Here is a 13,587-nt window from a genome sequence, read left to right as displayed (position 1 = left end):
ATAGGTTTAATTCAAGCTTTACTTTTACTTTATGTCTTCAATTTGGTTGTAATATTTTAATTCTAGTTTAGTTTTAAAGCTTTTTACCCTAGGCTTCTAATCCTTGTAAGAAGAATTAGAAGACTTGGAAGAGGAAGCCATGCAGGGATTAATCAAGTGTTCAAGCTTCATCAAATTACATTCATTCAAGACCTAGTTAATTCATGCACTTTCAACTTTGGTAGAAGGGAGTATCAAGTTCTTATTTTTATTTTTATGTTCCTCTTCTTCTTAACCTCTTAATCCTTCTAGTTTCTAATTTCTTCTTCTTATTCTCTACCTCTTTCTTCTTCTATTAGTTTTATTTTATTAGTATTCTCATATCTATTAATCCCTCCATTCTATTAGAATTTTCATTCTCCATTATTTTTATTTTCATTCTCATTCTCTACCACTCTAATTCAATTATGCTTTTAGGATTTTATTTGTTAATTACTAGTATCATTATACATTATGGTAGGATTTTAATTTGATTATTTTTGTTTTAATTTCAGATTTGGTAGCACCATTTCAAGTGTGAGAAGCAAACAATTTCAGTCCGGTTCAAGCCCCTTCGGGTATTACATCTCTAATCTCTTAGTCTCAGTCTCTTTCTCTAATCTCTTTCTTTTGTGTTTTTTTATGTGGTTGTGGCATGTGACTGCAAATTATTCCTTCCAATCCGCGTTAGTATTGATAGGTTAGATGCTTATGTGTTAGGATGCCAATTCAATTCGTTAGATGCTTGTGAGTTAGGATGCGTTAATTTTCGTTAGTTTAATTAGTTTAATTTAACACTTTAATTTGGTTCACTTTGCATTGCTTTAAAGTGAGTAAAATAAGGTGGCTTACATCTCCTTGAGTTCGACCCGTAGCTACGATTGATCCATACGCTTGCAGTTATTATTTCTTGCAAACACGCAGCGTCATAGGCAACCAAATCCTATGAGGGACACCAAAAGAGGTTGGGTTTGGGCATATGAAGGACTTTAGATTGGGCGCACAGTCTTTGAAACAGAAGAGAAACAAGATGAGGTTTTTAAAAACTGCTTTTTTTTTTTTTTTCCAGAAGAAAAGGGAAAAAGACAAGAAACTAAGCACTTCAAATTACTTAAAAATCAGAAAAATAAAGTGGATGATAATCTCCCCGGCAACGGCACCAAAAACTTGTTTGCAAGAAATAATAACCGCAACCGTATGGATCAATCGTAGCTATGGGTCGAACTCAAGGAGATGTATGTCACTCTACTTTACTCACTTTAAAGCAATACAAAGTTAACCAAATTAATTAAATTGTTGGCTTAAACTAATGATAATTAAACTAACGTATCCTAACTCACAAGCATCTATCGAAATTATGCATCTAAAGAATTGAATTGACGTCCTAACACATAAGCATCTAACCTATCAAAACGAACACAGATTTGAAGGAATAAATTGCAGCCACACATCACAACCACATAAAAAAAAAATAAAAAAAAGAGATTAAAGATGTAAAATCCGAAAGGGCTTGAACCAGATTGAAATTGCATGCTTCTCACACTTGAAATGGCGTTGCCAAATCTGAAATTAAAACAAAAAGAATTAAATTAAATTCCTAACATAATGCATGATAATAATAGTGAATAAAAAAAAATAAGATCCTAATAGCCTGATTGAACTAGGGAGGTAGAGAATGAGAATAAGATAAAAATAATGGAGAATTAAAATTCCTAATAGAATGGAGGGATTAATGGAGATGAGAAAACTAATAGAATAAAAATAATTGAAGAAGAAAGAGGTAGAGAATAAGAAGAAAAAATTAAAAACTAGAAAAATTAAGAGGTTAAGAAGAAGAAAATAAAAATAAAAATAAGAACTAATATTTCCTTCTACCAAAGTTGAAAGTGCATGAATTAATTAAGCCTTGTATGAATGTAGTTGAAGAAGCTTGAACACTTGAATAATCCTTGCATGGCTTCCTCTTTCAAATCCTCGAAGTCTTCTCACAAACTTAGGAACTTAGACTAAAAAGTTTAAAAACTAAACTAGAATTAAATTATTACAACCAAATTGAAGACATAAAGTGAAAGTAAAGCTTGAATTAAACCTATTACAACCATTAAACTAAGCTCATAAATCAAACTAAGAACATAGAAAGCCAAAAATTTGAAGGAGAAGAAAAGAAAATTTACTAAGCAATGAACTAAAAATTGCATAAAAATTGAACTAAAACTGAACTAGAACTAATTAAAAATTAACTTGTTACAACCCAAAGGGCAAGGGGTATTTATAGGGGGAAGGAGACGAGAAGGGAGAAGAGAGAAGAGGTAGGAGAAATATTTTCTTCTCCTTCCTTTACAAAAAACTTGAATCCCAAGAAAAAAAATAAAAAAATAGAAAATGGGAGAGATAAAAATCTTAGCTACATAAACTTTCTATTTTTCAAAAAGTAGACTTTCTAATTCTATTCTTGTGCTTTCTTTTCTTTGTGGGTGTCTTCTCAAAGCAATGAGATCAAGGCATCTCTGACTTTTTCAACTTTCCAAGAATGAGAGAATCTTTTTCAAAGAAATCTATCCAAAGTAAAATCCTAGAAGTACCCTTGGAAAGTTGGAGGAGAGAGAGAGTGATGACTAGGATTCCACTCACAATAAATAAATTATTCATTCTGTCCTTCAAAAAACATGGAGCATGGGATACTTATATAGGCCTCACTATTGTATTCCTTGTGAAAAATCACCCAAAATAGATCCAAATTTCGTCCAATTTGGAGTTCGGGAGCCCAAGATATCTCAAGTTGAAGTTGGACTACTCTAGAGCCTTCCAAATGGAATCTTTCAACTAACAAAACAGATAACTTCTGATAATTACAATATGGCCCCCCAAATCCAAACTTCTGCTTTACTTTGTCCCCGGCCAATTTTTGATAATTATAAACAAATCCCTATCATAAAAAAATGAAAAACAATGGCATGCCATTTTCGCGTGTCGTTACGGAAACGACCGTAACTTCTTCGTTTCAACTCGGAATCAAGTGCCGTTTGAACCGTTACGAAGCTGACTCGATGGGCTACGTATCCATACTATTAATACCTCAAAATTATGCTAAGGGGCCCACTATATTCACATTCAAATTTGACTGATTGGCATGATTCTTTTAGTGCTCAATCCAAACTTGATTTTCTCAACTCCTGCGCGCTTCCGGCTACTGCCAAACACCACAAAACAGCTTAAAAACAGCTCCTTAGCATCATTTGCTCAATTTTCACAAGAATTTACCTAAAACTTGAAAGCACAAACAAAAACCTCGAGTAGCGCCGTTCCAAGTATACAAATGCATGCTTTATGGCCCTAAGATTTCACACATAAATGTGCTCATCACCTGTCTAGGCCATTAGTACTCTGTAAAAGTACAAAAATGCCACTGTAATGCTGTCCATGCCTGAAAAATAATAGAAATGCCCCTGGATGACTCCCAAACACTATGGGACCTTTGTATACACTGCCAAGCCCCTGTAATGATGTCACTGCCACTATGAACACTACAGCTATCATATAATGCACCAAGATGCACTGTGTTGACCACAACAACACACATGCACTGTGTTGATAACAATGACAACCAACACACAGACACTACCTGCATTGTGTGTTCAACAATCTTGCAATTAATCTTACCAGAATAAGGATCTTCAATACACATTTCAGCCACGCTGAAGCTGAGGAACAACTCCTTTGCAGTTACCCCTTTCAAGTCTTTAAGTCAGCGAGGCTCCATGAACCCTGTGACCTTTGTACCGTACAAAGTATTACCATCTTTCAAGAATTTGTACTTTTGGGCTCTCTTCAACTTCATCCAAAAGAAGCCAATTTCTCGGTTGTAGCCAATCTCCTCCATCTCATCCACTGATAGCAAATTGTTGGGGAGCAACATCTCTACCAACATTTTATTTGACTTCTTCTTACAAAGCTGCTCACCATGATAGATCTCCGTCTTCTCTCTGTATTTTTCGATCATTTCAGAAGCCATATCTCTTGCAGTCCTCTATAGGTTGAGATGGTAAAGAAGGAAGGTAATGGGGTTTATGTAGTGTTGAGAAGATTTGGAGTCCTTGAAACTCTTGATTTGTTAGAAGTGCAAATGCTATATATACATTTTGTCTTCTAGGGTTGGTGAGGGGGGGGGGGGGAAACTATTATATGGTCATGTGTTGTGCATTTCCTTCTTTTTTTTAACCCAAAAATTCTCTGGGACCGGGCTGACCCCTAGGATTTTATTGATAGTCAAAGAAATATTTAAAAACGTACAAGGGGGGGACATACCCGCCTTACCCCAATCCAACACAAGTAGGAAGCACACACACTCATAAAATAATCTCACTCCCATACAATGCCCACTAAAAGTCAATGTCTTACCCTTGGGATTCCCAGGGAATCCTCCCAAATGATGCGATTGAGGCCCTCCGGGAGAGCTACATCAAGTCCGAGCCTGGTGTTGGAGCTTGACATGCACGCATAGTTAGCCAACTAATCCGCCGCCCTATTTCCTTATCTATAAATAAAAGCAATATCGGCTTGCAACTTTTCCATTAGAATATCAATCTCATTGTACTAATACCATAGCTTCCAAGCTTTGCACCTTCTTGTGAGCACACATTGCACTATAAAAGCCGAATCCAAATTGACAGCGAACCCTCTGAAGCCTAGTTCTTCACAAAGTTTTAGCCCATCCCTCAATGCTCTAAACTTTGCACTTGAGTTGGTACAATCTCCATAGTGATTGGCAAAACCCGCTAAGACCTTCCCTTCACTATTCCTTATGACTCCCCCTCCTTCCCCAATACTTGGGTTCCCCTTGCACGCCCCATCAATATTAAGCATAAGCGCATTGGGGTGAGGTCGCCAGATGATCGCCCTAGGGGGCTTCAACTTTGGGGGTGTGTGTTGAATATTAAAGATTTGCAAGAGAAGCTGTTCTCTCATTGCGGCCTGTCTAGGAAACGACCCATAGAAGGGAGTCTCACTCACCCAATTTTTGATCTTCTCAATGATCACAAAAGCAGGGCGACTCCTCTCACTGTGTCTTCTACTATTCCTTTCTTTCCATAATTCCCAAATGATGTATGAGGGTATTAAACCCACAATCACCCCACTCAAGTTCCTCCCCCCAGCCTGATTGTGCCAGAATAGAATTTTACTGCGAACAGTTTGAAAATGAATCACAGGGAAATAAAGAATTCTTTCAAAGGCTCTCTATACCTTCGAAGCCATTTTCCCTTCCACCAAGCAGTGTGAGGCTAATTCTGTCATAGGGTCACCACAGCATTGGCATTTAGACACCAACGGAATCCCCAACCCTTGAAGGGAATCATCTATGGGAATGCCTCCAGTAAGGACTTGCCAAGTAAAGAAACCAATTTTGGTTGGAAGGGAACGATTCCAACACCATTTTGTGAAGGGTTGTAGATCGGTGTTCTCCCAAATCACCTCCCACACTGCTTTAGTAGAGAAGATACCATTGCTCGCGGGCGCCCAAATCAGCTTGTCCTCCTTGTTTGAGAGGAAAAATTTACGGCTAAGTATGTCCTCCAACACAGCATTAGAGTCAATCCATAGTGCAATATCATGCTACAATGTCCCATCACAACTCAGGAAGTCTTTGACATGGGCATCTAAGTTCAGAGTGATGCCGCTATCATCCACATAATCAATTAGCGACCCCCAGCCTGACCAGTTGTCCAACCAGAAGAGGGGTTCCCCTTTTCCAATCAGCGAACGAGAATTGGAGACAAGAATATCCTTGTCAAGAATTGCTCTCTTCCAAGAAATCGAACCCATATTTCTGGGTGACGCCAGAGTGATATATAGGTGCTTTAGGTATTTTGCTTTGAAAGAGCACTCCATAACAACTTTCCAGCCATAGTTCTCCACAGTGCCTTCAATCTCAGAGCTTTGCCAATGTCTTCAATGCACCGAATCCCTAAACCCCCTTCTGCTTCAGGCCTCATGATTTTCTTCCAACTCACCCAATGGTGACGCCTTCCCCATTCAGATTGCCCCCAAAGAAAATTAGCACAGATAACATTGAATTTCCCTACCACCACTTTGGGGGGTCCAGCGTGAAAATGATGTGAATCAATATAAAAGAGTGGACATGCTTCAGTAAGATCACCCTTCCTCCTGCTGATAGTAGCTTGCTCTTCCAGCCTCCAACTTTAAGATGTAACTTAGCCAAAAAATCATCAAAGAAGGAAATGCGGAGCCTACCAGAATAGAGAGGGGCACCCAGGTAGGTAAGGGGAAGCCCCTTCCTCTTGAAGCTTGTAATTCTTTCCACCATACGACTAGTAGTATTAGGGACCTTGTTACCAATCACAAAACAACTCTTCTGTTTATTCACCAACTGCCCCGAGGCCTTTTCATATCTACTAATCAAGCTTACTATTTGCTTCAGTAAGTGCTTTAAACCTTTCAATAAGATAATGGTGTCGTCGGCAAAAAGGCTGTGGGAGATTCCTGGCATCCCCTTGGCAAGCAAAAAAACTCAGCTCTCCCATCAAGAAAAAGAGATCGCAGACCTCTACTCAAAACCTCTTCTGCAATAATAAATAGGGTTGGAGATAATGGATCACCTTGGTGTACTCCTCTTATAGATTTAAAAAACCCTGTAGGCCCTCCATTCAAGACAATGGAAAACCAACAATTTTCCATCGTTTTCTTTATTTAGTTGATCCACCGCCCTGAGAAGCCAAAATTTTCCATCACCTTATACAAGAAGCTCCATTCTAGCCGATCATATGCCTTAGCCATGTCAAGCTTAAGGATCAGGTTCCCACCCCTGGTTTTCCTATTAATATCATGAGCCACTTCTTGCACCAGGGCAATATTGTCGTGAATGCTGTGACCTGGAACAAAACCTCCTTACTCCTCCGAGATGATGAGTGGGAGAAGCATGGAAAGGCATGAAGAAAGAGTCTTAGCAATGATGTTATAGGAAAAGTTGCATAAACTAATAAGGCAAAAGTCGGCCATTACCTCTGGGTTGTCCTTCTTGGGAATGAGGACCAGATGCGTCGAAGTGAAACTTCTAGGTAGGTACCCGCCTGAGAAAAAATCCTTAACTGCTTCCCACACATCCACCCCTACGATATCCCAACAGGCAGTAAAGAAATGCCCAAAAAAACCATCTGGACCCGGGGCACTGTCAATAGCAAGATAAAAAATAGCACTCTTCACCTCTTCTAAAGATGGGGTTACCACCAGGCAGTTGTTGTCCTCCTTTGAGATCACATGGGGAATGATGCCTAGCAGTTCATCATCACCCTGGGAACCCTGGGAGGAGAAAATGGCTGAAAAGTATCTAATGACTTCCTCCGCTACCCTTGCTTCTCCTATGACCCACGAGGCAAGGTTGTCCTTAATGCACTCCACACCTTTCTTGCATCTCCTTGCTTTTACCAAGTTGTGGAAGAATTTTGTGTTTCGGTCTCCCTCTTTCAGCCATTTCACCCTCGATTTTTGTCGCCAAAATATTTCCTCCTGCAGTAGAACCTTATGAAGGTTCTTTTTGGCTTCAGCCAAGATTCCTCTATTAGCCTCATTTGGATCTTGATTACAAGTAATTTCTGCACTGCTAACCCTGTCCTCCGCATTGCAAACATTCTGATGAATAATTCCAAAAGTATTTCTGTTCCAAGAGCGGAGATGAGCCCTGAGGAGCTTTAATTTTATAAAAAAGATGTAGAGTGGAGAGCCAACAACTGTGGTGGACCAACATTGACTGACAGTACTGAGAAAATCGGGGTGGGAAACCCACATTTGCTAGAATTTAAAGGCTGACACTCTCGACGGAGTCTGGGTTGCAAACTCAAGAAGGATCGGTGCGTGGTCTGAGCAGGCTCTATTAAGATGTTCCACCCAAGACATCTGGAAAGAAGTGGCCCACAAACTATTGAAGAGGAACCGATACAACCTAGCCAAGATTTTTGCATTTCCCTCCTGATTATTCATCCAGGTGAATGAGCTTCCATTAAAACCACCATCCAACAAATCAACCGAACTCACAAAATTGCCAAAGTCCTCAAGAGATGTAGAGCAGGCTATTCTTCCTCCCACTTTCTCCGTAGGGCTGGTAATGGCATTAAAGCCACCCCTATCACCTAGGGCAATTGATTAATGGCAGAGTCCTCCAACAGGCTGGTCCAAAGTGCTTGACGATCGACCACCAAGTTAAGAGCATGCACAAAGGTTATAAGCACTTTCAAAGTCGTGTTCACCACACACTCTAGCGAGATGTACTGGATATGTGTTTTCACCACTATAACATGGAGCTTGCTCTTCCAGAAGACCCAAATTCTATCACCATTGTCCACTCCATTAGATACAACATTACTCATGCCAAGCCTCTGCATGATATGAGCTGCCTTAGAGAATTGAAGCTTTGGTTCCGCTATAGCAATAATGTCCACCTTGTAGGTAGATAGGATGGATTTCAACCGCCTAATACAAGGCTTGTTCCCCAGGCCCCTAATGTTCCAAAAGAGACTAAGCATGGAGAGTATCTAGAGATGGGCTTGGTAGTCCTGAGATACCTTGTGGTACGACCCACCTTTTCCACTATAACCTGGCCTTGCATCTTGGCTTTTCTCCCCACCATAGTACCTGTAGCAGACTATTCAAGGTCCAACCCACCTGGGCATCGCTGCTTACCTAACCGCACCATGAAGGCAGCAAAAGCCTTATTCATCGTTGCACTGGGTTGACGCAGCTCCGCCTTTACTTCGCTGCGGTTCAACCGAGTAGAGTTCTTTGGAGCAAAAGAGTCATCCTTTGTACAGGCGCCAATGCACTTAAACGATTTAAGCACTCTGGAGTCTGAGGAGAGTGAGGGCTCCAAGGTAGAGGCACTACGATCCTCCATCACGAGCGTTTCAAGAAGAGGTTTGTCACCTGTAACTTGGCCCTCCTCAGGTTCATGAATACCTTCATGGATCATCTCCAAACCACTCCTCGAAGGGCAACACGAAGGGCTGCCAGCACTCAAGGGCCGATCCATCAGCCTTATACCCCTAGCCTGCTCTACAGCCCGCGAGGGTGCTGGGCAGATCATCTCCCCTGAGACGCTTTGGGTCTAGGTCTCCATTGTATTCTCGTTTTCCTGCTCCGCAATCAGTACTGGAGTTCCTTCAGGGCTTACAAGTCCACACTCAACAAGCGGATTCCTCCTTGGTTCTTGGACATTCAACACAACCTTCCCCTTTTCTTTGGATATCATGTGTTCGGTCCCAGCAATAGGTATGCGATTGGTCTCCCACTCTTTTCACATGTGATCATAGGCACCGTAATGGTGTTCTCCGCTACAATACGTGCACCCTTCCTACAGTGTTCACTTACATGCCCTAGTTTGGAGCACCCCATGCAGTAAACAGGTTTCCTCTCATACACCACATGTTGGAAAAACCCTGAGTTCCCACATCCAATCCAAATACGATCGGGGTGCTTGGCTCTGAGATCAAGTTCGATACAAACCCTTGCTGCAAAGGTTCTGGTGCAACCCGACGTCGCCCCATAATTTTCAGAACCTTCCCTACTGTCCTTGCAATCGACCATAAGAATGATCCCTGATAAAGATTTACCAGAAGGCCTAGGAGCGAGATCCACACTGGTGTAATGGGTGATTCCACGCCCGATTTGAAGGTCCTAGTCCACTTGAAGAACCAGAACGAAAAGCCCTTGATGAAGGTAACTTCCTTCAGCCACACCCTCACGAAATCCGTCTGATTCTGGAACCTTAAGAGCAGGTGACGTTGATCCAACGATGACATGATCACGTCCGTAGCAAGGTGGAAAGAAGCTTGAAGAAACTTCTTGACATCAAACAAGGAGGGCCTGCCATAGGCACACTTGGCAATAAGAGTAAGCTTGAAAGGCTCTTCAGAGATTGCAATCTCTTCTATCGAAAAAGAAGACCACTGGTGATCCCAAGTGAGAGGAAGGGGCCTTCATCGGAATGTGATCGAACGCCGTCGAGGGTGCAGGGGCCACCACCGCTGTAAACGATCGGGGTGGTGCCAAGGAGGGACCCGGCTGTCCACAACACGCATCGACGGCAATCGAATGGCCATGGGATCCTCCCTTACCGTGGGAGGACCAGGCATCGAAACCCTAGGCTCTCCTGCACACGTGCACAAAACCCTAATAACGGCTGATGAGAACATTTATGTGTGAAATCTTAGGGCATAAAGCATGCATTTTATCACATTGGACAGAGTTACTCGGTGCTTTCTTGTGCTTTTCAGGTTTTGGGTTATTTTATCCTATTCTAGAGTATCGGGAGTTGCATGTCCAAAATTACATGTAAAGTTACCATTTTTCTTTTCATGGCTGTAAAGAGGACTAAATTTTGAGCAAGATGGACGTGACGGAACTCAATTTCACATTCGTTTAGGCTACCATGCAGTCGATTATTCTTTTTAGGCTAAGAAAGAATAATGGGTTAGAAATGAGCTGGAATGCAAGCCCATAGCCATTCTGCCACCTCTCAAGGGTACTTTTGGCATCAAAGAAGGTATTTCTAATCAATGGTTGAGATCCACTGTAAGTAGAGGACCGTTTCGGCGATTTTCCAATCTTGAAGAGAGAGAAGAGCTGCCAGCCACATGGGGGGACCACACTGCCACACTGTCCATGATTTTTAGGGTGCACCAGGGCTCCATGATTTTTAAAGGGTGCACCCTCCACGATTTTTGAAAGAGGACAGCATGGGTATTTTATTTATTGTTGAGTGGAATCCTAGTCATCACTCTCTCTCTCCAAATTTCCAATGGTACTTTTGGGATTTTACTATGTATAGATTTCTTTTGGGGAAGATTCTCTTATCCTTGGAAGGTTGAAAAGTCAAAGATGCCTTGATCATATTACTTGGAGAAGACTCCTGTAAAGAAAAAGAAGCACAAGAATAAATTAGAAAGTCCACTTTTTAGAAAATAACAGGTTTAGGGAGCTAAGCTTTGTATCTCTCGCACTTTCTATTTTTCTCTTTTTTCTTGGGATTCAAGCAATGTAAAGGAGAAAGGAGAAGGGAATATTTTTTATTTTGGGATCCTCTCTCTCTCCCCTCCACGGTTTTAGAAGGAGAGAGCCTCCCAAAACCGTTGAGGCCTCTCTCCCTCTTCCCTCTTCTCTCTTCTCCTCTCCTCCCCCCTATAAATACCCATTGCCTTGGGGTTGTAAATTGTTCAGCTTTTAGTGCAATTTTTAGTTCAATTCCTTAATGAAATTTCTCTCTTCTTCTAATTTTTGGCTTTCTAAGTTTCTAGTTTGATTTATGAGCTTAGTTCAATAGTTGTAATAGGTTTTATGCAAGTCTTAATTTCAATTAATGTCTTCAATATGGTTGTAATCTTTTAATTCTAGTTTAGCTTTAAAGCTTTCTAGTCTAAGTTCCTAAGTTTTTGAGAAGACTTGGAGATTTAGAAGAGGAAGCCATGCAAGGATTATTCAAGTTGTTTAAGCTTCTTCAATTACATTCATGCAAGGCCTAATTAATTCATGCACTTTCAACTTTGGTAGAAAGGAGTATTAGTTCTTATTTTTATTTTTGTTCTCTTCTTCTTCTTAATCTCTTTCTTCTTCCATTGTTCTTATTTTAATCTCAATCCCATCCCCTCCATTACCTCAATTCTAGTAGGACTCTAATTCTCCACTTTTTATTTTTATTCTCATTCTCTACCTCTCTAATTATTCCATGCTTATGGAATTCTATTTTTTTTTTTTAAATTTATTCTCATCATTATGCATTAGGTTAAGATTTTAATTTAATTATTTCTATTTTAATTTCAGATTTGGTAGCGCCATTTCAAGTGTGGTAGAAGCAAGCAATTTCAGTCCGGTTCAAGCACCATCAGGTTTTACTTCCTTAATCTCTTAGCTCTATTTTTTTGTGTGGTTGTGATGTGTGGCTGCAATTTATTCCTTCAAATCTACATTAATTTTGATAGGTTAGATGGATATGTGTTAGGATGTCAATTCAATTCGTTAGATGCGTAATTTCGATAGAAGCTTATGAGTTAGGATACGTTAGTTCAATGATCGTTAGTTTAATTCAACACTTTAATTAATTTGGTTCACTTTGCATTACTTTTAAGTGAGTAAGATAGAGTGATATACATCTCCTTGTGTTTGACCCGTAGCTACGATTGATTTGTACGCTTACGATTATTATTTCTTGCAAACAACGCCACCAGAGAACCCTTAAAATTTCATATTACTCCTCCACTTCTCATTCAGCTGTTCAGATAACCGTTTCCCTTTGATAGGTTTGTCTACTTGACTCCTCCACTTCTCATTCAGCATTTCCTTCTAATTCAAACCATTAAAATGGTATTGGAATATCTTATAGAAACATCACCTCAACTACAAGATTTAAAGACCAATTGAATAAAAAATGGTGTGAAGCACGGGCCCTTTTAAAAAAAATTTCTCATGTATGAATATAGAAGATTGCACTTTGATACATCCAAGATTCACCGAACCAGTTAGCGGCTGCCACGTGTCACAAAGCGACCCGCTCCAGAACCAAGGTGAACTAACCGGGGGTCCCACCAGGGCGCCGCCTGTACCTAGGCACGGCCTCACCTAGGCGTGGCCTCACCCAGGCGTGGTCTCACACCCAGGCGCTGCCTCACCTAGGCGCGGCCTCTCACCCAGGCGTGGTTTCACACCCAGGCGCGGCATCGTGGATGCAGACGTGATGTACATGAACACCGAGGCTGCTCGTCTATGACCCAATTGTGTCACTGTAGACTTATGCCACCACCAGGACTTTGGGCCACCGCTTAGAAGTCACGTCACCCAGACGGATTCAAGCACCAATGACGTTATCACCACACGCGAGTATCTATTCGCCAAGGATATTGATACCATCAGGACACTCCCTCCCGCGGGGAGATGGCCAATCCAGATAGAGCCCTGCTACCCAGGGCCTCTATCCACTCAACGGCACACTCGCCATCAAACTGGGACTCTCCATATCATCATACTCCACTATAAAAGGAAAGGTAAACCACCCTCAGGAAAGGAAAAAAGAACTCATATTGAATTCTACATTCATCTGTTTGCTCAGGAGATTTAACTTTGGCATCAGAGAGCCCCAGGCCGGAACCACACTGGTTCTCTCTGGTGACCCCTTGGTCCTTTTGTAGGTGATAGCACTCGCAGGACCGCTCGGCGATTTCTTGATGCAACAGATTGGCGCTGTCTATGGGAACGACGCTAGCCATTACATTTACTAGCTCGCTTCTATATTCATTCAATGGCACGAAGGAAGACTACCACCACGAACAATGTAGCGAGGAATGGATCACCACCCCCAGAGTGCTCTCGCCGTAGAGCCAATGACCAGGACCACGTCCCTCTGGAGGAAGAGATCCCCCTTAATGACCAGTTTGTGGTCGACGAGCCCAACAATGACGAGGCAGACGATGTGGTGGTGAAGGTGATACCTGACCCCAATGCACCAGCAACTGCGGTTCAGATCAATGACCTGCAGCGACAGATCCTTGAAGAACGGTAACTCTTTCGAGACTA

General features: G+C 41.4%; 1 protein-coding gene across 1 annotated transcript; it reads right to left on the bottom strand.

The window, feature by feature from the left end:
• Positions 1 to 6,921: 6,921 nt before the first annotated feature.
• Positions 6,922 to 7,818, bottom strand: LOC122655176. The gene has a single exon (XM_043849394.1). The coding sequence runs from the start codon at positions 7,816 to 7,818 to the stop codon at positions 6,922 to 6,924; it is 897 nt and encodes a 298-aa protein (XP_043705329.1).
• Between the last annotated feature and the right edge of the window lie 5,769 nt (positions 7,819 to 13,587).

The sequence above is a fragment of the Telopea speciosissima genome, chromosome 3, assembly GCF_018873765.1.
Source record: "Telopea speciosissima isolate NSW1024214 ecotype Mountain lineage chromosome 3, Tspe_v1, whole genome shotgun sequence".
Lineage (NCBI taxonomy): Eukaryota > Viridiplantae > Streptophyta > Magnoliopsida > Proteales > Proteaceae > Telopea > Telopea speciosissima.
This window is presented reverse-complemented; position numbering and strand designations above follow the sequence as displayed.

What these genes read in the sequence shown, in the direction of transcription:
- LOC122655176 (XM_043849394.1), bottom strand. Translation starts at nt 7,818, where the DNA reads ATGTGGGTTTCCCACCCCGATTTTCTCAGTACTGTCAGTCAATGTTGG.